This window comes from Arvicola amphibius, chromosome 8 (assembly GCF_903992535.2).
Source record: "Arvicola amphibius chromosome 8, mArvAmp1.2, whole genome shotgun sequence".
Classification (NCBI taxonomy): domain Eukaryota; kingdom Metazoa; phylum Chordata; class Mammalia; order Rodentia; family Cricetidae; genus Arvicola; species Arvicola amphibius.
The window spans coordinates 3589136-3614674 of NC_052054.1; the positions used below are offsets into that span (position 1 = coordinate 3589136).

General features: G+C 51.2%; 1 protein-coding gene across 1 annotated transcript in view; it reads right to left on the reverse strand.

Annotated features, from left to right (window-relative positions):
- Positions 1-25539, reverse strand: part of Rps6ka2 (ribosomal protein S6 kinase A2) — a 142988-nt gene that overhangs the window by 45360 nt on the left and 72089 nt on the right. The window contains exons 4-9 of the mRNA XM_038338882.1: positions 16386-16466; positions 14264-14343; positions 11510-11616; positions 8615-8652; positions 7091-7233; positions 250-320 (exon numbers count right to left, since the gene is read on the reverse strand). Of these exons, the coding sequence (XP_038194810.1) occupies positions 250-320; positions 7091-7233; positions 8615-8652; positions 11510-11616; positions 14264-14343; positions 16386-16466 (520 nt within the window). The remainder of the gene's footprint in view (positions 1-249; positions 321-7090; positions 7234-8614; positions 8653-11509; positions 11617-14263; positions 14344-16385; positions 16467-25539) is intronic.

The window sequence follows — 25539 nt, forward strand, 5'->3', positions numbered from 1 at the left end:
AATCTACGTGAGTGTATCTATGTCTGAACGTTCATCAGAATTCCCCAGTGGGTCTTCCAGGACAGCCAAGGTTCACACACACAGCCGGCATACCACATCCATGGTGATGAAGAGAGAGCAGAAGGCTCTTCCTGACACCACGGCTCCCACTGAACTCAGCAGCCCACCTCCTCCTCAGCTATAGATACACAAGTCCACGGCTCAGCTCCCGGGTGGAGTGTCTACTTGGGAGCAGGTACCCACACTCACTTGAGGATGAGGGCCATCGTCTCCTTCCTGTCCTTCCCCTGGAATGGCAGGGACCCTGTGAGCATCTCGAACTGTAGAGCAAAACAGAGCAGATGAGTTTGTTCCTTCATGCCCAACCCCATCCAGCCCCGTGGTGAGGCACTGGGACCATGGCCTCCAGGTTCCCTTTCTAGCTGGAGAGGTTCAGGAAGGACGAACACGGTGATTGGTGATTGACTACACTACATGTGGGCCAGGGCTCCCTTTCCTTGGTGAGCGCTGCGGAAAGTGGCAACAGGTGAGGGCTCAGAGCAGCCTAAGAGCGAGGCTGGGCTGGGATGAGCAGGAGGGAGACTGTTCACAAGGACCCCTGCATGTTCTTTGTCTCTGATGGGAAGGATCCTGGGTACAACCCATCAATAACACCTGATGGGGACCAGAGGGAGCCAGTAATCTCTCACAAAGACTCCCACACAGGAAACAGCACTGGTTAGGAAGGGAGTTGAGATAAGGCGGGGCCTGAGGGGCAGACCTCGCTGATCATGGGTTTCTTACTCACAAAAACAGTGTTGATTCTGTGGGCTCCAGAGGCTGAGGCCTGGATCCTACAGTTATTACCAGCACCTCCATCACCATCAACACCACCGCCTCCACCATTGCAGCCACCACTACCACCTCCACCACCTCCACCATGGCCACCACCACTACCACAACCACCACAATGACCACAGCCACCACCGCCATCATCACCTCCTCCTCCATCGCCACCACCACCACCACCACGACTATCACCACCACCTACACCACCACCTCCTCCGCCACAACTACCACTACCACCCCCTCCACCATGCCCCCAGCACTGCCGTTGAGAGGTGAAGGCAGCAGTAGCAAACCCCGCCATGCACACGAGATACCAAAGCCTGCAGAAATGTGTGAAGCATCTACTGTGAGCACTGCTCACTTCAGTCTAAATGAGGGGGCAGCAGCCTGCCTGGAGGTCTTTAAGCGGTCACAGTAAACCTGCGAGTGCCTGATATTTTCACTGCACCTGCCTCTGCCCCTTAATTTATGGTCCGGTGTCTTCGCTTTGCATTGTGAAAATCCTGGGAGACACAAGAACAAAGACCGAGACAACTGGCCTAATGCCATCATTTAAAGACACCCAGAGCACTGACCTCCTACAACACAAAACTGTTCATGCTTACTGTGAAACTTCTGTAACATATGTGGATGAGCCAACACACAACAAAATGTCTACTGCTGGACACCTAAGATGTCGCCAGCTAGGATCCTACTAAGAGAACACATTAGACCAGTGATTCTCAACCTGGGGGTCAAATGACCCCCGCAGAGGGGTTGCATAACAGATATCCCACATATCAGATAATTATATTACAATTCACAACAGTAGCAAAATTACAGTTATGAAGTAGCAACAAAATAATTTATGGTTGGGGGGCACCACAGCATGGGGAAGTGTATTAAAGAGTCAGAGCGTTGGGAAGGTTGAGAACCACTGCTCTGGACTGAAAGGCACCTAAGTGGTTCCTGAACTTCAGGAGTGATAACACATTAACTTTTCTCATTGCTGTGTAAAACAGTCAAGGAAAGCAGAGTTCGCAGGCAGTCAGTGCTGGAGGGAAGGCATCAGGCAGGAGCATGAGCTGCTACTCACACCGTATCCACAGTCGGGAAGCAGAAAGAGAGAGCTGGCGTTGCCCGCCGGTTTCTTCTCTTTCCCTCCCCAGCTGTCCATATCTGGGGCAGGTCTTTCCTCATCAGTTAAGCCTCTCTGGAAATGACCCACAAACACATGGAGAAGTGTGTCTCCTAGGAGGTTCAAATCCAGCTGAGATGCTAGAGAAAGCCAACCACAGCTGACAGGGTAAAGGAGTGAGGTTATAAACTTAGAGAGATAGGAGGTTACAGTTTTTAATCTTTTTATCATTGTTTGACAGTTTCACACATTTACATAATGAATTTTAGTCATTTCACCTCCCACATAGATATGTCATGAGAGTGGGAGCGAGACTTGCTGGAGAGGAAGGTTTCGGTGAGAGAGGGGCGAGAGAGAGATGCTTACAATATAGTATCGGTTTTCTTTTTGTAAACCAGCGTTTAAAGGGGTTGAACATGGCCCTGCCAGTTCAGGGATCCGAGGTTCACCCTGTCACACTGTGCCCGCCGCCGGTCCCGTGTGCTGATTAAAGCGCACAGACTATCAGGCTGCGGGCGACAACAAATGCATCAGTAATAAAGGCGAGAGCAACAGATGAGAGCTCAAAAATAGACAAACATAATGAAAATGAAAGGCTGCATGCTCGGCCTAGGAGATGAGCGACTCATTGGATAAATAGGATGAGCGCGCATAAGCTGATTATAGAAATTACCATCTCAAAATAGGTTGCCAGTGAGGGGAACTCTCCTTGCAGTCTATTTATGGCGCTCATGAAATCCCATTTCCGAGAAAGAGCCTGTGACTGGCTAGAATGCGAGCACGGCCCACCTGTGGCCTTTTAATCCTTGCTGCAGAAATGGAGCCATGGTGCAGGCTGGTGCGCCAGAACAATGTGTGGCAACATCCGTTTAGCGATTTCTTTCTAGCTTTCAGTGGTGGCTGCAACAATCAAAGCCCGTGCTCTCTGCTCATCTCTCCCTTCATGTGGTTCATTTCTAGGTCTGCATGGTAGAGACCAACTCAGGGGTGCACAGGAATGCTCACTAAGTGTCTGCTCATACGGGGACACGGGAATGCTCACTAAGGGCCTGCTCATGACAACACACGGGCACACAGGAATGCTTGCTAAAGTCCTGCTCATGACAACACATGGGCACATGGGAATGCTTGCTAAAGTCCTGCTCATGACAAGACATGGGCACACAGGAATGCTCGCTAAAGTCCTGCTCATGACAGCACACGGACACACAGGAATGCTTGCTAAAGTTCTGCTCATGACAACACATGGGCACATAGGAATGCTCCCGAAGGGCCTGCTCATGACAATGGTGACGCTGTCCTGCTTCTGAAGCCTCTCTGGCTTCATCTCCCAGACCCTAAGAGGCCACAGAAAGGTGCTCATTTCCGAGTGATGCTCAGGAAATATCTGTCTTTCGTCTCGACTCAGGGCATAGCTCTTAAGTGAAGTGACAGCAGCCAAGGTCCCCTTTGGCTCCCACGAAAGCACACATGTGTGAGCAACACTCCACGTGACTCCATGAGATACGGACAAGCTTCACTTGCATAGCTACAATGCTCCCAGTATGAGAAATAGTACTCCCCAGAAGCAGTTCTCAGACCCCAGGGAACTACTCCAAAGTCAGCATTCAAATTGCCATGGATTTGGGCATTGGTGCACCTACATCCAGTCTGTGGAGGTCAGGGAGGTCAGTATCTAAGGTGAAGTCCTGTCATGGGCAGCTGGAGACAGGTGTGAGCACCCCTCTCCTGCAGCCTCCTGGTAGCTACATGAGAAGATTCTCTGGAAGGGGATCATCACAGAGTAGACATTCAAGTCCATTTGCCGGTCAACATTCTTAAAAAGAAACCACAAGTTTGATCTGAAAACAGACAGAGGCAAAGCTCCCCTGAGCCATAGAGACCTGAAGGAGCAGTAGGACCAGCTTAGGGTTTCCAGCCACAAGGACTTCCGGGTAAGGAGGGGCCTGGGCTCACAGGGACCAAGTCGCTGACCTGGTAGTCCCCAGCCACACTTCAGAGCAGGACTGTGCACCCCAGCTGGAGACACTTGGGTCTTTCTTGACGGTCCACAGGTCACGCAGGAGCCAAGCCTACGCTGAGACAGAATCAGTGTCTCCACAGCGAAGAGCAGGGGCTGGTGGAGACCGGCAGACTGAGTCCCTGACTGAGGTCCGAGTATGGCAGGGTTGGCGGTGGTCGGCAGAACTTTGACTGGGTCTTAGTCGGTTGGCTCTGGTCTCATATGATTGCCTGGGTTCTCCTGCATTTCTGAACAGTGCGCACAGTATGTTGTAGAGAGTGGTCTACACTGACCTAAGGCTCTGAGGTCAATGGCCAGCTCAGCACTCAGATGCGGCCCCGGGCTCTTACGTCACGGGGCGGGGGTCAGTCCCCAGTCTACAGACTTACGAACAGCACACACCTCCCCAGGCCATCCTAGAGGTCAGGTCTGCTCAGGCTTCCTAAGTCCTCATTTCCATCGTGCGGCTCAGGTCTCCTGACTATAAAGCACCTCACAACATGAGTGGTCCCCAAACGATCCCTCGAGCAGGTAACAGGACACATTGGAGTCATACTGAAAAGTAACTTCTTCTGTTACCCAAGAAAGCATAGGGAACCTGAGGCTGCCATGGGCCATCCTAAGAGAAGCTGGCCATCACGTGACTGCTTGGGCATGACAAAGGGGATTGTGGGTATTAGGATCTGCTGCTCATTCTTCTCTGAGCCTTGATCTTCATTTCGGTCCCGTCATGCTTAGAGATTGGGGGGTTCAGATGAGGGTGTCCCAGACACTGTCAAGTGACAGCATGGTCTTTCACGGTAGTCTGCAACACTGTGGCTGCTTTAGGGGAGTCACAGTGCTGGAAGCAGTGACAGCATGTTCCAAGCTGCCCAAGGCATGGCCTGCAGAGTCTTAGCTAGAAGGAAAGGAACTTCAGGCTGATTAATGCTGTTCTCTGAGCTGGGATGAAATACCCCAGAGGGAGACATGATGGTTAATCTCAATTGTCAGCTTTACTGGATTCAAAGTTTTCTAGGAGACACACTTGTGGATATGTCTACAATGGTGTTCCCAGAGAGATCCCCCACCGAGAGTGGGTGGCACCATTTCATGGGCTGGGGTCCTGGACAGAGAAAGGAGTGGGACACCAGCAGCAGCAGCATTCCTTCCTCTCCATTTCCTGGTTGTAGCTACAACATGACCGAATGAAACCCAATGTCATGACATCCGACAACTGAGCCATCCAGCAGGACTATCCCCAACAACTGAGCCATCCAGCAGGACTGTCCCCAACAACTGAGCCATCCAGCAGGACTGTCCCCAACAACTGAGCCATCCAGCACGACTGTCCCCAACAACTGAGCAATCCAGCAGGACTGTCCCCAACAACTGAACCATCCAGGAGGACTGGCCACCAACAACTGAGCCATCCAGGAGGACTGGCCCCAACAAGTGACCCATCCAGCAGGACTGTCCTCCAACAACCCAACAACTGAGCCATCCATCAGGACTGTCCTCTATGTATGAGAGCCTGGACCACAGTGGATCCTGGTGGGTACGTGTGGCAGCTACCAGTAAGTACACCCTAGCTCCCTGCCTCAGCTTTGCAAACTCTGGGAGAGAGTGAGACCCACGCAGGGTAAAGGTCATAGGGACATTGCGTGGTGGGACCACTGTATTCCTGTTGTCCTTGGGAAGCAGACTCAGAGTACAGGGCTGCCGTGCCAGGGAGTCTGGGGCAGGTGACATGACATCTGAGCTGGGGAAGTTTCCAAACATTCACAGTGACAGTAGTGTGGTGACCAGAATGCCCAGGAGCTGCAGAGAGGCAGCCAGGAACAGCTTAGAGTCAGGAAAGGCACTCAGAGGTAGCTCTTGGAAGCTGTCTGGCCCCATTCTTACCCCCCGCCTCCCATAAGCTGCCCTGTCAGAGAGCATGGGAGTCCATGACCTCCTCCCCAAGACCAAGGTTTATCTGCCGCACTGCTGTGCAGACTGCTGGTCCCAGCAGCTGCAGGAGACAAGGGGAAGCCTGGACATACACCCAGGACAGCCTGTTCCTGAAGGGCCTGAGTTCTCAGGACTGTGGGGCAGCAAGGACAGGGCCACTCCTGACCTACAGCCAGAATCAGCAAAGGAGATTTCAGCCCTTTCAGTAAAGCCTGCAGGAAGGGAAGGGAGGACTTCCAGGGAGGGGCATCACCTTCATCCCCCTTTTCCCTACCAGCAAACACCCATCACCTTGCCAGGATAGTGGTTCTCACCCATAGGGGTCTCCTATCGAGTATCCTGCATGTCAGCCATTTACATTATGATTCATAACAGCAGCAAAATGACAGTTATGAAGTAGCAATGAAATGATTTTATGGTTGAGGAACTGTACGAAAATGTCACAGCGTCAGGAAGGTTGGGAACCGCTGTGCCAGTGGATCTAAGGAAACTGTTTGTGTGTGAGCATAGCTATCTGAGCAAACATCACCCCGAGGAGAGCAAAGTCAACTGTCTCTTCAGCATATGCAAAGACAGGACCCTTTCGATCTGTAAGGGAAGGCACTCTGAGAGAACCCTGGACCACAGGAGAAGAGACCTGTATTCTAGCCACTGCCCTTAGGTCTGGATGACCAAAATCTGCATTATTGCCAGCTTCGTGACAGCCCTTCCTCATGTTGCACCACTAACTTACACGGGTGTAAGCGTGTGGCATATGGCAGGCTTCCCCCTCAGGTTGTTGCTTCCTTCCTCCAGGGTGGATGATACCTCCTGGGATCTCACAGAGCAGAATTTATGACAGTCCTAAAAAGGGGTATCACAGCCATGAGCACCAGCCTAGGGTACAAGGGAGAGGGGGCTGCCGATGGCCTGCCCTCTGTCTCTCATGGGATGCAGCACACTGTGATACTCCATGACCGCCAGCTTTCGTGAAGATCTGACAGGGAAGAGAAAGTATGGTTCTACCCCAGGGTGGTGGGAGCATCTCTTGGTGTGAGTTACATCCTCTCCCTAGCTGGCTGGAAGGGCCCTCAGAAGTTAGCAGTTCTACACAGACAGAGTCTCCCAGCCTTGAGGAGAGCTGAGGACCCAAGGCTCAATCAAACTGGTATGAGGAAGTCATATGGGAAAGAGCTGCCCTTGTGGAGGAAACGATGGGGGAAAACGCTTACCATGAGCACACCGAAGGACCACCAGTCGGCACTCTGCGTGTGGCCCCGCCGGTTCACCACCTCAGGCGCCATGTATTCGATAGTCCCACAGAACGAATAGGCTCTCTTGTCGTGGTCGATGGCCTCCTTGCTCAAGCCAAAATCTAAACACAAGCACAGCACACACACTGCCTGAGCCTGAGGCACAGCCCCACGTTTATGTGGACAGACCCCAGGATTCACACCATCTCAGAGACCATAGGACCCTCCAGGACATTGTACTATTCGGCTGAATGTGCTTCAGAGCCTGGCCCTCCCCGTCCCCCACATCACGAGCTTTATCATAGCAGCAAGGGGCTCACTTCTTGGTAACGAACATGGATTCCCAGAAAGCCTTTCCCACGTATGAGTATGGGATGACTGCAGGCTGAGGGCCCAGAAGGGGAGGAGTGAGGTGTGGTTCTTGCAGGAGGAAAGGAAGCATTGCTGGCACCGGCTTGGGAAGCAGGTACTTGTAAAGTAGATTCAGCAGGTTACAGTGCACATGGAGATGAGGCAGGACAGGTCAATGGGTAGGAAAATGGTGCCCAAATAAGGCCTAGAACCTATGAACAGACTGTCTTATAGTGTGAAGGGAACAGGCGGCACACAGGGTGGATCCTGAGTAGGGTATTAACCAGATGGTCCAGACAACCTTACAGTGTGAAGGGAACATGCGGCATCCAGTATGGATCCTGAGCAGGGTATTAACCAGATGCTCCAAGTGACCCTACAGATCTCAATATGGAGGAGAGAACCAGAGAGACTGCAAGAGGCTGGCATTGCAGAAGAGCAGAGGCTTCATGGGGAGCTCAAAGCTCAAAAACTCAAGGTAAGTGATTCTCCTCAGGGGCCAGTCTTGACATCTAACAGCTCCACAATGGTAAAGTGGTAAATCCTTTGTTTCTGGTAATTTGTTGCAGCAGTCACTGGGGGCTGGTGTACACGTGGGCAGTAGGGGAGCCACTGGAAGCTGGTGTACACACAGGCCACGGAGGTGAGACGGAATGTTTGTAGCTGGGCTGATTATATCAATGCTACAAGGTCTGGATATAAACAAGGGTAGCTGGGCCACTGCTGCTGGGAGAGACAAGACTATGACCACTGGGCAGGCCCTGTGTCTGCCTTAAGGGAGCATGGGCTCACGGCTTCTAGTCAAAGACCCAGGGATGCTGAGCCAGGCCTGGAAGGAGCATTAGGCAGGTGAACAGGGGAGGTAATCGAGAAACCTGCGTGCCCCCTTGCTGTGTGCACACATGTGAGAGTCAGCGCCACCAGGAAGAAGTCTTGGGTAGGGGACAGAGGAAGTATTTCAGGAGTTGGAGTTTCTCTCTGCTGTGTGTGTACACACACAGAAGACCAGCACTTTGGGCACCAAAACTACAGCCAGGTCAGAGAGAGGACAGGGCACTGCTATGAGGTGATCCACAAATTCATCAGGGCTGATCAGTGATGAAGGGAGATAAAGCCGTTGTGTGTTTTGTTTTGTTTGTTTGTTTAACTAACCTGTGATCTTAATATGTCCCTCTTCATCCAGGAGGATACTAGAAGAAAGAGAAAGAAAACAGACATCAGAGAAATTAAAAAAAAAAAAAAGACGGAGTGCTCATGGTCCCTTGGCACATAGAGTTCAGAGAAAAGACCCTTGGAGTTGAGATGCTCTTGTCCAATGCCTGGGCTTCTGACAGGCTGCATCCTGAATAGCTTTTCTTATGATGGTCTGTGTACAATAGCCTGGACCAGCTCAGGAAGGGAGCAAAAGGCTGTGGTCATGAGCCTGGAGGAGGGAATCCAAGGAGTCTGGTCATGAGCCTGGAGGAGGGGAACCAAGGAGTCTGGTCATGAGCCTGGAGGAGGAGAACCAAGGAGTCTGGTCATGAGCCTGGAGGAGGGAAACCAAGGAGTCTGGTCATGAGCCTGGAGGAGGGAATCCAAGGAGTCTGGTCATGAGCCTGCAGGGCTGCATGTTTTCAGCCATCAGATTGGAACCCTTGGATCCCTTCCAAATACAACTGAGTGGGTTTTCTAATTATTCTGGCCCATGGATGCCTACAGCCTCTGTAGAGGAAATTCCATGACCCTGGCCCTTGATGCCCAGAGACCCTCTTCTCAGAATCTCAGACTCTCCTGGCACTGGCCCCAACACTTTGGACCAATCCTGGCCTCTGGTGAGGGCCATGCACACAGCTGGGGTTCGGCAAAGGGATTCTGGGCTGCCCACAGCTTCATCATGCGAGGGACTCCTGAACTGTTCTCTATGGAGCCTCATGTCATGGCTGGCCTTTGGTTTGCTCTTCCTAGCTATCTCCAGACGTCGAGAATGCCCCATCACATGAGAGAACGAGGATGGGGCATTATCCAATCCTCTTCCTTATACCCTTGGCTGAGCAGCTCTGATATCCTAAGGCTCAGGGCAACAACATTTCTACCTGTTTTTAGGACTGTCATAAAGTCTGCTCCATGAGGTCCCAGAAGGTACCATTCACCCTAAAGAAACGGGAAAGTGGCTGGAGAGGATGGAAACAATACCCCAGGGGTGGGGAAGTCTGCCACAAGCCTGGGTTTCCACTCACGTAAGACCCTGAGCTCCACATCCAGAAAGAATGTGTTTGCCAGGATTGGCGGGGTGGAGGAAAGCTGTGCAGAGTGTAGCTGGGACAGTCACAGCTCTGCAGGCTGAAGAGCACTCTGCTGAAGGGACTGTGAGGGTATGCGACATTTGAACTCGCCATGGTCACCGGGCTGTGCCCTCCGCCATACTTGAGGGTAAATGCTATTTTCTGTATATCAACAACATGGAAACTATGGGCCACAGGTTTAAAGGATAGCCAGTGTTTTCTGGGAAACATTATAGCACATTAACTAACATGCTGAGTTATAATTAAAGAGGCAGATGTTTAATGTTTTCATCTTTGCTTCTCAGTCATACTGAGTCTTTGCACAGAATTATGCAACTTTCAAGATTCATTCCCAAATAATTCTAATCGGACCACAAAATCTTTGTTTTTATCCTGTAATTAAATGTTACTATCTTTAGCTTCAAGAACCAGCTCAGCCTTTACATGTGAGTGGGAGCCAAGGTCTGGATGCCTAGAACGGCTCTGAGCATACAGAAGTCTTCTGTAGGGGTCATAGCTGTAGGCACAGATTTGTATAAGGCTCGTGAACTCCATTGAATCAATGTGAGGTAAGCTTGTGATAAGCTTTGCATGAGCCCTGGGAAGAAGCCAGGCTCGGCGATCACTTCCTGGGGAGTGGTGAGTGGGTACGGGGGATGCTGTCAGCACTAAGGGACATGATATCCAGCCTGCTCTGAGGTGTCATTCTGACCTCTTGCTCCTGCCCATGGAGGGGTCAGGTATAGGTCATAAGTTCCCATTCCTGCTGGGCTCCCAAAGAGAGGGCCTTCAGGGTCACTTCTCCACAGATTCATAGGATCAGTCAGTGATAATCTGTTGACTGATAGTAATCAGAGCTATGCACTGCACACACTTCACTCCACCAAACCCAGATGGCAGCCATGTCTTCAGAGAAGCAGCTTCATCTAAAGGCAATGTGGGTGCAAGAGAAGGAGAAGCAAGGTGATGTCCATCCTGACTATGTGAGGTCTTGAACTCGAGGTATGGCATCAGGCTGTCCTGGTTTGGGAACAACTGTGGCTGAGATCTCAGAGGTGCATGACAGCCAGGGACACCATAAGGTTGGTCAGAGGACCCTCCTAAGTCTTCTCTTATCTGCATGAGTCAGTGCTAGCTCCTGCTCATTCTGCCACTCACAGACCATGCAGTAAGAAAATCAGAACCCTGAATCCCATTACTTTGCAAGGTAGTTCCTGTTTTCATTTAGACTAGATTAACAGACTACTCTAGAGATGAAAATATCACAGATTCTGAGCCCCAAACACACACTGACCTGGTGCCCTGTGGCCACTGCCCCTCAGCTGATCCCGTGAGAGAACTAATCTGACCCATCTACTAGCTAGCCATCTCAGAAGAGGCTAACCAACCATGTTCCTAGAGTTTAGAGCAGCAGCAGGAAGGTGTCCAAGCCTGAATGACAGCAGGAGGGAGAGGCGGTGATGTGGACAATCCCTTGTCTGACATGGCTCTGGACATCAGCTGCTGGGCAGGGAAGGTGTCCGTCTCAGGCCCCACCTGCTGCTGAAGAAGGGATGTGGCCTGACCTCCCACAGTGGACATGCCTACTATGAATAACAAAGGCCTTGCCTTTGCTGAGCACCTGTGCAAGGTAAGGAGGTGACATCTGCTTAACCATCTTGGAACTCCAGCCCAGGACCCACCCCCATGTCACGGTACCCAGCCCACTCAGATCCTAGGTAACAGCCACTGGCGTGGGCTGGCAGTAGATGCCCGAGCAGGTTGTGAATGCCTTTCCCCTTACTTCTCTGGCTTCAGATCCCGGTAAATGATGCCCAGGCCATGAAGGTGGTCCAGGGCCAGCGCCAACTCAGCCAGGTAGAACTTGACATCCTCCTCGGTGAACATGACCTAGAGGGGTGGGAAAGGACCAGGGTTTAGCTTCTCCCACGTGCAGAGATCCTGGCTCTCCCATGACGCTTTCCCGCCATGCAGGAGACTTCTCACGGTTGCAGGCTGCACTCTTACAGAGCTGATTTAGTCAGCCTTGTGAACACAACCTCAGCCCCACCACCAATTGCCCTTACCCGACAAACTGCTCAGGCTGCAGTGTAACCCCGGGATCCCATCTTATGAGGGATGCTCTGGTGTGAATTGTAGAGGATGAAGGTTGGAGAACTACAGAAAACGGATCTCCAGTTTTACTTTTCTCCCTCCCCTCTTCTATCTGTCCCCTGAGTTGGTGTGCAAACTGGCAGCCTAACCACCTGCCCTCTGCACAGAGGGATGCATACTGCCAAGAACAATGTGTTGGTTGGAGGGGAGCCTGTGATTGTTGGGGTTGGTGCTTCATTCCAGGCTAGTTATGGTATCAGCACGCCTTGGAGCCAGGAGCCTTCAATACATTAGCTTTGTCCTGTCCGGCTCATGTTTCTGCAGTAATCTCAATGGGAAGGCGAGTCCTTACATGTTTTTGTATATATGCGTGTGTATGCATACAGATGTGTTTGCACATATGTGCATAGAGGCCAGAGGTTCATCTCAGGTGTCTTGATCATTCTCCACCTTATTTTTTTGAGAAAGGAAATCTCACCAAAACAGAACTCACCAATTTGGTTACACTTGGCTGGCTCTGTGATGTCATGAATCCATACCTGTCTCTGCTCCCCAGTGCTGAGAGCACAGGGGTGAGCTGCTTTTGAGATGGGTGGTAGAGACCCCAACTCTTAGGTCCTTATGCTAGCACAAGAAGTGCTGCCTTCGTGGGACCATCTCCTCAGGTTCCTCACAAAACACTCACCACGGGACGTCCGTGCTGAAGAGACTTTACTCCACGTTACCACTGCATTTTCTTTGAAAGCAGACACACAAAAAAACCCATATGCAAACTGAATGTGGCTTGAGACCAGAGCTAAAATGTGTGGTGAATGTCACCAGCCAAGAAGACAGGGCTCAGTTCCTAGTAAGGAGACCTGTCTTAGGTCCTACAAAGTGTCAGCTGGTACCCCTGGGAGCCAGCCCTGGACTACAGACCCTCCTCCACTCCGAGCACCCCTCCACCCCACTCTATTTCCCATGTGTTACCAGCACCTCTCCGCTTGCTGGTTTCTTTTCTGGATGCATTGACACCAGTTAATGCATCCAGTAGGCATTACAGTCAAATCCCACCACGTTCCAAGTTCCTCTTCATGATTGGATTCACGTAGTACACAGAGTTATTATCTCTTTCTGCTATCCTATACCTCAGGGTACATCTTGCAGAGTCCCCAAACCCATTTTTAATCTACTGCCCACAGGTGAGTCCTTGAAGGCAGTCATGGTGGCTACACACACAGAGAGACTACTGTCCAGTGCTCTGCTGAAGGAGAGAATGCCAGGAAAAGGCTTTTTAAGCTGCCCCACCCCCAAAGAACCCATGAGCCCAGACTTTATCCCTCTGCAATAATAATCTACATGTCCCATTATAAGGACATATACAGGGCTTTTGAACAAGAAGCCCAGCTACAGGCTATCTCATCAGATACTGAACAAAAGAAGACTGCAGGTCTGGGTTTCTAAGCTAAGAGAAGTAGATGATCCCATCATCAGAGTCCAGAATTTCCCCTACATGTGCCATTGCTCCAGGGACCTCCAGGACACAAAGGGAGAATAGCTCCAGTCTCTAGGAGCCCTCTCCCATCTGGCCACATGCTCTATCTTGATCTGCTAGTTGTCTAGGGTTTTAGGCAAGGCACAATGTAGACTCTCCTGAAAACCTGGGAAGGTGGAGAGAAAGGGGACAATTTGAACACCACTATCACAGGCAACTAAAAAGTACTCTGTGGGGAAAATGTGAGGCACATCCTGTCAGCATGCTGCTGGACCTCTTGTTCTTTGTACTGAGCCTTATGGAATCATTCAAATGCGAAGACAAGAATGTTGTTGCTATAGACAGAATTCTGGATTTCCTTATCCTACAAAGCTGGCTCCATGCCCCTCAAGTCAGGATGGACATAGTACCTTCACGGTATAATTCTGAAGAGTTCTACTTGAAGTGTTGGTAAACAGAATTAACTCTGCAGCTAGACACCAATGAGGCTCATCCAGTGAGAAAAGACCTGACAAGATGTTCCAAAACAGACACATGGAGACTACTATCCAGGGGGAGGTCCACATGGCGTTAACTGTGCCTTCCCAGGATGGGAAGTGAGATGCCATCAAATGCCGTCATCCCCAAACTGTACCACAAACTGTGTTAGAAGGTTTGCTGATGCAGCCATGCAGATCTTACCCTGCAGCTCAGGCTGGTAGTGAAGTCCAAATCCTGCCTCAATTTCCTGAATGCTGGGCTATGGGTGTGTTTAGCCATAGCTGGTGCACACACATTTACCACACATTCATAGGACATCATCTACCACACACTTCACATCACACAAGCCAAACACCACACACAGCACATTACACATGCTAAATGTCTACATCACTCAGCATACACATACCTCACACACCCATCCCCAAGATGCTTTTTCCTTCCTGTTTTCCAAGACAGAAAGTCACCATGAGCTGCAGGGTCGCTTACCTCTTTGGAAAGCCTGGTAAAGAGGTCCCCTCCCCGCAGGAAGTCCAGGATCAGGTAGAGCTTGCCTTCAGTCTGAAAGGCTGTGGGAAGAGATACGGGGTTGAGCACTTCACCAGAAAACACTGTTCCCTCTGACCCTGAATCTCTGTTCTTCCCAAAGCCCAGCGTCTCTGCAGTTCAATAGGCTGTGAGCCTGGAGAGCTGCCATTCATTCAGACGGGCATCGCTGACCACTGAGACAGGGCCCAGCGGAAGGGGAGGAGGCTAGGTTCAGTGTCTCTCATTTTTGTTGGGTTTTAGAACTTCCTTTTTCCTTCTCCTCCGTCCTTATCCCTTCCAGTCACAGAGTGACTGAGGGACGCGGGGAGAGGAAAGTCTGTGTCCAAGTGTGTGTCCACCACTGGCATTACTGGCTAGGCTTTTCTCATGGAGCCTCTGATAGGCAGAAACTCACTGAAACATTGATGGGAGAGAGTTCTGATAAGCAGGAGGCACACTTCTTTCCTCCTGTGGAAGCGCATTCCTCTACCCAGGGCCCACGAGGACCATTATAGACCCTCTCCACTCCAGTAATGTAGAGGACAGCTTTGCCTGCCTGTCTCTATGTCATGCACGACATGAAGCTATTGGTAGCGACTCCACAGTCTACACAGCTCACACCCTGGACGTACCAAAGGCACACCTCGGAGCGAGGGGCCCCTGAGCACATAAGGACCTAGAGGACAGAGCCCGTTATTACTGCTGTGATCACCAGCTTGGTAGCAGGGAGAGTCTGTCTGCACTGGTGGCCAGGTCAATGTCAGAGAGGGCCAGCAATCATGATGGTCAGGCCAACATCAGGAAGCATCTATCATTTCTCATAAGGTTCTACACACAGGGTGCCAGGTCCATTTCTAAAAGTTCCAGAACCATTATAAATGCTGGCATTTAGAAACACAGCTGCTAACTGGAAGACCCTTTGTGGGGGCTATGTGGACTGCAGTGTGTGCAGTGTGGGCCTTGAGGGGCAGTGGAAACAGAGCAATGCAGAGCAGCTGTTGACGCCCAGCTTTTAACTTCCTGGTGAAAACAGCCTGACCCCAGCACACAGCCTGGAACTGGATGATCCTGAGAAGATTAGCATGACCTGGGTGGGGATGAGATGCAGATTTGAGAGGCATTCAGTACATAAAGGGCTTACTCTGTTTTAAAAAATGAAACACTCCATACGGCAACTCCAGGTTTATCTCTGGCCACAGCCCACCAGCAGCTGGAACTATACGGGAGTGGGGGTGGGGACGAAAACCATGCTTTCCTGCCTTACTGCGGCCGGTGAGGAGGGTGAGGCTCTAACCTCAGCTGCCATGGCTGGGAAGGCTGAGGGTCCCACCCCGCCCTTCAGCCCACAGAGGAGCCAGCTTTTGTTCTTTCTGAAGAAGGGTACACCGTGTGACTCAAGACAGGCCTGAACTGTTCTGATCTCTGGAAGTCTCCCCATTTCACCCCAGGGCATTCATGCCTTTGCTTCCTGTTTCTAGGAACCTCTGACTGCTGTGGTTCTTCTGTGACCTCTATTCATATGAACCTCTTAACAAGCAAAGTGTGCTGTGGGGGACGCGACTGGGGAGCCACCAATTTGTGGATTCTGCCTGCTGCTCCTCAGATGAGATGCAAAGGCAGAGAACTGGTGTTGGGTAGAGAGGTAGGCTTTGCTCTGAGCCTCGAGAGCCTGAGACAACCGCCTTCCCCGAGCGGCAGTCTGAGGGTCACTGCATGGCCCTCCCTCTCTTCATCCACCTTGAAGGTCAGGGTCAGTGACCAACACACCCTATCCTGAGCACCACTGGGTGTGCCATCGTGTCTCATCGTGGTGGAGGCCCTTGTACCAGATTAGCCGTGGCGACGTCGCCATGATGGGCAGCCCCACCTCACAGTCTTTGGGATGAAGAAGGCATCTTGCTTTTTCAGGAGAAACAAACAGGAAAGAGACTGAAGAGTAGGGATTTAGGAGACTATTGTCTCCACATGAGACAGGATTCTGATACACGATCTTCTTCTTTTGCAGCAATTGTTATCATCGTGGTCTCCTCTGATCAAAGACACCACCCTAGGGATCAAAGCATGCCACACCTGCTGCCCTTACCATAATGCAGCTTGACGATGAACGGGTGATTGACTTCCGCCAGGATGTCTCTCTCCATCTTAGACCTGACCCGGTCCCGCACTGCACGAGAAAAACAAAGGCTTTCAGAATGCAGGCGGAGAGTTCGAGGTCCGGATACCCAACAGCAGACGAGCGAGCCCAGTGCACGGCCAGCCGGACACCCATGGAAATGTGGAGCAGAAGCATGGCCACCCTCCCTTGGCCTAGGTCTAAGGAATACATACATGTTGACACATTTGCTTCCTTGTTTCTAGCTCTTTTTCTTTATACCAGAAACATTGAAAATATATATATGGACACCATGACATTCTCCTTGTAGGAGAATTGACTGGTACGCCTTAGGAATAAGGAGTGCTCCTCAGTGACTCTTGTGTCCTATCATCCTGTGGTGTCTCTGGCTTCCAGGCCCCACCCCCATCATCTGCAGCTTACTTCCTCAGTCTTGGGTCTAATCAAGGGCTATTTTCTTATTGTGTTGGTAGCTATGGTTGTATCTGATTTGCATCCAGAAGAGAACAATCTTATACCTTCCTCCTGCCCCCAACTTTTTACTAAGCCCAGGCCAGCTTTCTTGTAGAATGGTCCACATCGAGGTCTGTCTGACTGGAGCTCAGCTGCTTCCTCTAAATTGTACTTCTCACAAATTGATGTCAGGTCTGGTGTCTCTACAGGATTGCAGTTAGATACTTTTGATGGCAGAAAAAGCCTCTACCTTAACCTTCTGGGATCAGGAAGAGCCTGTGGGGCTGGCCCTCTCCAAGTGATGCTGGGTGAGCAAGAGGAGGAGCTGGCAAGGACTCAGCTCTCCAATGTCGAGATCCATTAGCCCTCTTGTAAGGGGGAGGCACACAGTGACCTGTGCATTCCCTAACTCTCACTGGATGGGTGATGCTGGGTGAGCAAGAGGAGAAGCTGGCAAGAACTCAGCTCTCCAATGTCGAGATCCATTAGCCCTCTTGTAAGGGGGAGGCACACAGTGACCTGTGCATTCCCTAACTCTCACTGGATGGTGTTAGCATTCATTTAGGGTCCTCGCTGAAGCATTCCAAGTTCCACAATGGTACTTTTTCCATTTCTGATGCAAAAGGAAATAAGGGGCTAATTTTTTCTCTTCCGGCCAGGATGACTGTGGACCATGGAGGTAGAGGGTGTGTGTGTGTGTGTGTGTGTGTGTGTGTGTGTGTAGTACAACATTCTTTTCAGTGTTCCCACTGTCTCACATTCAGCCATCTGGAATACAGACGTAATTAGTTCTGAGGCAAAACAAATGAACAGAACAGAGACTGACAACCACTTGAGAATAAGAGCGACACCCAGACTCCACAGGGTACCTGGTATGCCCAGGAAGCAGCCTCCGCATGACCTCCTAGGACCCCTCTGAGTGAGGGCTGAACGTCTGGAACGCCTGCGGCGACAAGTGCATCCTACTACATTGCTCATCACTATTGGAATGGTAACACACACACACACACACACACACACACCAAACGTGTGATTAAAGAAATCCTTGCCCAGGGATGGTGTAATGATAATAAAGTGGAATATGACCAATGCTGGTGGATGTGGCAAAACTGGAACATCGTATGATGCTAGGAATGTAACATGGCACAGTCACCGTGGAGCAGTTAAGCACAGAGTGACCATGTAACCTGGCAACTCTGTTTCTAGGTATCTATCTACAAGATCTGAAAGCCGTGACTTAGACATCCGTGCGACCATTTTCACATCAGCACTACTGAACAGCCATCAAGAGATAGACAAGATGTGATACACACGTGGTGTACGCACACGACAGAGCAGCACTCTGCCCTAAGGAGGACATGAGACACACGTGGTGTACACATGACAGAGCAGCACTCTGTCCTAAGGAGAACATGATACACACATGTACACACACGACAGGGCAGCACTCTGTCCTAAGGAAGACATGATACACAGGTGTACGCACACGACAGAGCAGCACTCTCTCCTAAGGAGAACATGATACACATGTGTACACACATGACAGAGCAGCACTCTGTCTTAAGGAGGACATGATACACACATGTACACGAACGACAGAGCAGTGCTCTGCCCTAAGGAGGACATGATACACACGTGTACACACATGACAGAGCAGTGCTCTGCCCTAAGGAGGACATGATACACACGTGTACACACACGACAGAGCAGCACTCTCTCCTAAGGAGAACATGATACACATGTGTACACACATGACAGAGCAGCACTCTGTCTTAAGGAGGACATGATACACATGTGTACACGAACGACAGAGCAGCACTCTGTCCTAAGGAGAACAAGCCTACATGAACCACAACCCAGATCAGGTTAAGCTCAGGGACTTCATGCTGAGAGAAAGGGGCCTGGATGGAAAGGACAACTGTCCCATGACTCCACTCACAACAGGCAAATTCTCATCGTCAGAATGTAGAGTGGGGGTTACTGTAGCTGGGGAAATGGAGGAACAGGAAGCTGCTGTCTGATGGCTCAGAGCTCCTTCTGGAACGATGGAAGGTCTGGGGCATACGATGGTAGCTGCACTGGTAGCTGCACGGGGTTGACTCTGCATGGAGTTACTGCTACACTTGGCGTGTCAAGCATAGTGTAGGTCTTTCCCTATGCCTTGGTTCCAATGAGAGCCTGCTCTGCTTTGCTCTGTCAACCTGTGCATCAAGGCACTCACGTTCCTCCCCTCCCCTCTTCCACGTTAGTGCTCCAGGCTACCTGATCTGCTGTTCTGTGAGTGTTGTGTAGTGGTCAGCAGTGACTGGAGAGCTGCCTGCCTGGCATCCACCCTGGCCCCATCAGGATCAGCATCCCCGTGGGCTGCTCACTGCTGCTGCTTCTCAAGGAACTGGGGTCAGTGTCTCCCACCTCATCCCGAGCGACAGGTGAAGTCCCATAGAGCACACATGCACATCAACCTGTGGCCAAGTGTCCTCAACTGCCCCTTTGGGGGCCTTGTGATTGTCCTCTGAGATTCCGTAGGCTTCTCACTCTTTCCCTGTGCACAGCTCTTTCTGTTCGTATGTCATAGTGGATCCTGTCACTGCAGCCGTCGGTGACATCCCTTAGAGTGCCATCCAGGAGGCAGCACAGTGAGAGCTGTGGGAACTCCAGAATTACTCCCCAATGTCCCATGTAGCTCCATACTCCAAGCCTATAAGCAGACACACTCCAAAGCAAGGAGTGATGGGCTGTAACATAATATCACGCCTGGAAGACCCTGGTGAGCCTGTCATTCCCTCCTGTTTTACAGAAGGGGAAGCAGCGGTCAGAGAACGAGAGAATGCCTTGCTCAGCTAAGCTCTCTCTCCTGCTGCTCCTCTGCAGAGTGCACAGTTGCACCTTGCCAGAGGCTGGACACTGCTGTTGTAGTGACAGGACAGAGGTTAGAGGGCTCGCGAGGCACAGGTGTTCAATGGGGGTGGGGTGGGGAATGGCCACCACAACTCAAGTCACCCAAGGGGAGGGCAGGGTCCAAAGTAAAGACAGCTGCTAAGATTAGCTCATCTCCCGAGCCAGACTGTGTCTGAGATTAGGTCAGAGATTCTTCCTCCTGCTGCTGGGACAGTGGAAGTCACGTGAGCCTGCTCCACTGCTGATTTAACCCTGGAGTGATCTGGGGTTTGGAAACTTCTCAGGGAGTTTTCTTTCCTTTATCAAAGAAGGTCAACTGGAATGGCCAGTTGGCCCGTGGGATGGTGGATTTGGAGGCGACTGGGGACCAAAAAGTAGACATGGGGATGGGTTCTTCTTATCCACAGGATGATGGAACTGGGGACAGTGCAGACAGTGGATGGACCAGGTCTTCCTGGTCCTTTTGTAAGCTGGATGGCTGAGTGCTGAGGCTTGATTCTTACTTCCTGGATTTTTCTCCCTCCCACGTCCTCACTGCCTACTCCGTTCCATTGCCATTGCTCAGTGCACTCTGCGCTAGCATCTAGTGTGCAAAGCTGACGCTCTAAGTGCAGCGGGGAGGGAGGGACCGTCGGTGGGAAGGCTGTGAGTGCTGAGGGAAGTGGAGAGATGCTACAGGGAGGAGAGCCTTACAGAACTGCATGTCTCAGAAGGCTACAGAGGTACTGCACGCGTGCTGAGCAGCCCTGCTGCAGCACAGAGACGCTGCAGGGATGCAGGGCCAGCACGCGCAGACGTGCGGGGCATGAGACCTCCTGGGGAGGCAGAAGGACATACACATGGCACAGACCCCTGTCTGCCTGGGGGAATGAGACAGCAGAGGGAATTCTGAGAGGCTGTGCCCACAGTCTCAGAGAGCCTGAGAGAGCATGGGGGTGGAGACCAGGGAAGTGAGACATAAGGACCCGCAATAAGTGTGCACTTCTTGGAGCTGGCCCTCTGGCCTGAATGTTGATGAGTCACAGGGTCAAGAGGAGGTCACCCTCAGTCACACTGGGTGAAATGCTGGGGCCACAAGTGACTGGCAGGAGGTGGAACTGCAGCTTTGCTGGCAATGCAGGTGTAAGAACCCCATCCCACACAGGGGTTAGCCTGGGGTGCACAGGATGAGCAGAGCTCCCCCCACAATCCCACACAGGGGTTAGCCTGGGGTGCATGGGATGAGCAGAGCTCCCCCCACAATCCCACACAGGGAAAGAATGGATATTCTCTCAAAATAAAAGAGATTAGAGGAGACATTGGTCGTGAACGTAGGCTCTGACTCTGGGAAACCCTTTGGCATCAATCAAGGTAGCATCCAAAGGGAAAATCATCTCTGCGGCCGGGAGCTCAAGGCCAGCTGTAGGAACTGGGGCCCCTCTCTCTATACACTGGGCCAGGGCCGATTTCCCTATTGCCTCAGTATCACCTGGCCAGCCTTCTTGCACCTAGGCCATTCGTCCCAGGAGAACGTACGCTGGCTCTCATCCCTCACGCCTCTTCCCCATGGGAAAATTCCCACTCCGTGACCCGGTGACTCTGTCTCTCCACTGTCTCACCACGGCCTCACACCAGGTAACCGTCGTCTGAAAAGCCGCTAACCATCCTCAGCGTCCTTGAGCTCACCAGTTTGAACAAAGAACAGAGTTCAGCCACCTGTCTCCCAGGTGAAGAAGGAAGTCTCCAGCTTTAGAAGGTTTCCTTTGTGACAGAAAATGGTCTGTGAGCAGCAGAGTTCCTAGATATTTAGGAGTCAAAACGTTTTGCAGAAAAATCCCCCCTGCCCAAGAAGAGAAGAAACCCACAGATAATCAAGGTGACCGAATGGGCTGCCTAACCAGGCCTAATTCCCCAAGACCTGCTCTTTGTTTCTTCACATGGTACTGTCTCAGTGACATGGTGGTTAAAGTCACTCCTTCCAGGAATTCTTCCCTCTTCTGGGTTCACACTGTGCAGACGCTCCAGATAGTGGACACGGGGCAGGGTCTGGTCCTTACACTTAAATATCTGCATGTCCAGAAGTGCAACCCTGCCAACAACACGCGATGGGCTCCAGGATACGCAGGCAGATAGGCCAACAACCAGTCAGAGCCTTCCACAAAGAAGGTGTTTGCCACATGAGAACCATAGGGCTGTGGTTTGCTTTGGCAGGGTCTGAGAGCTGAAGGCATACAAGGGGGTTATTCTCATTCTGCCTTTCATCAGGATAGCTCATCGGGAAAAGAAATCCCTGACAAAGTAAATACTTGAAGCACAACAAGTCAGCAGATGGTTCCCTGACGAGGAGATGGGAGGAGGCGGAACACTGGGAGTGAAGAGGGCACAGAATCCTGGCCTCTGCCATCCCTGCGTAATGTGGTTTGGGGACCTTTGCTGCGTTGGCCTCAGTCCCCTCATGATGAAAAAAGGGCACTTAAAACCTGTGTTTGGAGTGTTCCTCACATACCCCCCTACCCGCCCTCCCCGGAATCAGAAATCACTCAAATGGAAATTGAACGGCATAAATGAGTTAGCTTAGAAAGACAATCTGTTCAGATACAGACATCTGCTGAAGCTGAGTCTCTGAATGAGTCAATGTTTCTAGCGAAGCACCTCAGCTAAGACAGAAACAAACACAGAAGAGCTGAAAAGAACACTCTGCCTGCTGGAACCAGCTCCAGCCAGAGACAATGTCAAGATGTTGCAAAGACACAAGAGCCATCAGTGTGTGCCTGCACTGGTCACGCGTGTCTGTGGAGCCATGAGTCAGTCAGTGCTCTCATCCCACGGCAGCCGCGTCGTGAGAAGCAGGCTCAGCCGACAACACCCTGCCCGTGTCCCTTTCCCCCTCTCCCTCGAGTCCACGCTTCCCAAAGGCCCACCCTTCAGACACCAAGGGTCACAGCTGGCACTACAGTGAATGTCCATTGATCCCTTTGCTTGCTCGGAGAGCGGGTCGGGGGCACTACTGTCCTTCACAATCAGCAGAACACAGATTCCTTCTCGGAAGAGAACGTATGCCACCTTCAGGAAGAGAGCACTGACCTCCAGGGAAAACGACTACAAGTGAGGTCTGAAAACACAGGTAAGAACACATCAGATCAGCCCTGCAAAGGAGCACTGCAGCTATACACGTCCTTCCACGCTGGAGGGACGGCTGCAGGACCAGGAACTGCGCACCGCCTGTGGGACACAGCCACTAACTGCTTCAGGTCATCCGTGGCAGGAGCACAGCCTGACCTGGACAGCATTCTCCTAAGCAGACGGCACTCTGCACAACGGATTGAAGTGAGCGCTGCTGCCCATTTTGTGTCCCTGCGCCGAATCCAGACCAGTTGATCCCCATAGAGAAAAGGACAGAGAAGCATTGGGAAGGTGTATGTGCTGGTGACACTCTAATACACTGAGACTGGCTGTCACACCATCGGCGCTGGAGAAGCCACCTCCTGCCCTGTCTTAGCTCAGCGGGCATGGGGCCAGGAGAGGCTTCCCAGGTGGCATAGCCAGGGGAGTCAGAGCTGGCTGTGTCTCTAAGCCTGGTTTCCTAGTCTGAACTACGTACCAAGGAATCTCCACATTGGCCATGAAGAGGACAGGAGGGAAGTTTATGACTGTTCAACTCAGGCACCTGCAGCAAAGTGATCTACTAGAAAGCCACTGTCCCACTCAATAAGGACATCTCTCGTGGCAGTAAAGGCGCCCTCTTGCCAGTTCATGGACTGCACAGAAGAGTTCAGACCCACTTAACGTTGGGGCTCATGGGAACGGGTTAGTGGGCAGAACATTCCGTCCGTCAACCCCTCCATCACTGAGCAGGATGCCACACTCCAGGGTTCACTATATTGCAAGCACAGAACATGAAACTGTTGCCCAGTCACTTCATTCCATCGCAAAACTGTGCCAAGTTCAAGAACACAAGAAACTGTCCCAGTCCTTAAGTAGCACCATCCTGTCACGAAGGTGGGGAAAGGAACTAGAATGACGGGACCTTAGCGGGGGCAGCGGCAAGCAAGCGCACACACCTGCTGGTTCTTCTCTCTTCCAGCTACAGCACAGTTGACATCCCTTTAGAAATGGCTTGTCACCTTTGTAATGAAAGGAGGGGGCTGTGCCTGGCATTCCACACGGGAAGGTAAAATAGAGCCGTGAGAACCGTCCTCCTCCTTGTCAAAGCACAAGGACACCCGCTAACAACAGTCCTCCCCCTGCACACATGGCCGCCACTGCCCCATGGAGAAACAATCTGAAGTTTTAAAACGATTTCCGTAAGCGCCTGCCCCTTCGTTTCCTTCTCAGAATGACTTTGCTATTCAGATGAGTTCCAGTTCCTTCTGCGACTGTCCTTGTGGAGCTCGTGATTGGCAAGAGGAGGACAAACCGTGGGTGTTGCACACACACCTTCTCTCTCCACCAAAGCTGGGGCCGTGGCGGAGACTGGAAGGAATGGGTATCTGAGTAACGCAGGATAACAGGACGCAGAGAAGTTGGAAGCAAAACAAATGTGAATGTCCCTTTGTGTAGACTCTCTTCTTCCAGTTGTGAGAGAGCGCAGGTGTGTGTGTGGGGAAAGTCCAGTGGGAGTACATGGGAGGCCAGGGGTTCGCTCTACCCCCACGTAATGCATCACCATGTCTTATGGTAACCACACACAAAACACCGCTTACTGAGGCGCCTCCATTTTCTCTTAAGAGACACTATTGTATTTATTTCTAAATACACTATTGTATTTCTGGGGGCAAATCTATTCCTTGGTGATAGCCTGTTATAGAAAGCTGAAATAATATGAAATGTAAAACCATGTTTGGTATTAGCAGATTTCCGAAGAGCACAAGGGGATTTTTCTCACTCCCTTTTGCCTATATGGCTTGAAAGACTTGGATAAATCCAGACCCACCTCCCCCACCCCAGCAGAAAAAAATAGAGCCAAAAATCTAAGCAGGAGAGAAGAATCAGAAATCTAGGATTAGCTGGTTCAGTGACTGTTTCAGGAACTAGTTGAAGATAAAGTTATATTTTGTAATCTTGAGTATAACCTTGAGAAACAGGGAGTTGCCCCCTTGTGATCATCACTGGATTTTCGGAATTTTCTATGATGCCCTCCCTACCCCCTTCGGATTACTGGGCTGTGGTTTCTTCCCTTAAAAACCCCTTCTCCAAGTTCTCAGGGTCGAACTCCTCCCCTGCGTGGATTATGAGTCTCGGCCCCAGTGCACTGGCTCCTGTCAATAAACCTCGTGTGATTGCAGCAAGGACGGTCTCTCATGAGTTACTAGGGGGGGTCGTGTTATCCCGAGACTTGAGTGAGAGTCTCCCCAAACCGGGGATCTTTCAGGCTCATCTTTACAATATGTAAGTGATTACACACTGTTCTACAGTACTTGTTTTTAAACACTATAAGACACCAGGGTAGTCTGAATGTGGTTGGCTCCTATATGCTCATAGGGAGTGGCACTATTGGGAGGCATGGCTTTGTTGGAGTAGGGGTGGCCTTATTGGAAGAAGTATGTCACTGTGGGGTGGGTTTTGAGGCTTCATATATGCCCAAACTATGTCCCAGTGCAAGGAGTCCAATTCTTGTTGCCTTCTGATCAAGATGTAGCCAGCACCATGTCTGCCTGCATGCCACCATGCTCCCTGCCATGAACCTCTGAAGCTGTAAGCCGCCACCTCAATTAAATCTTTTCTTTTATAAGAGTTGCCGTGGTCATGGTGTCTCTTCACAGCAATAAAAACCCTGACTAAGACAGCACCAGAT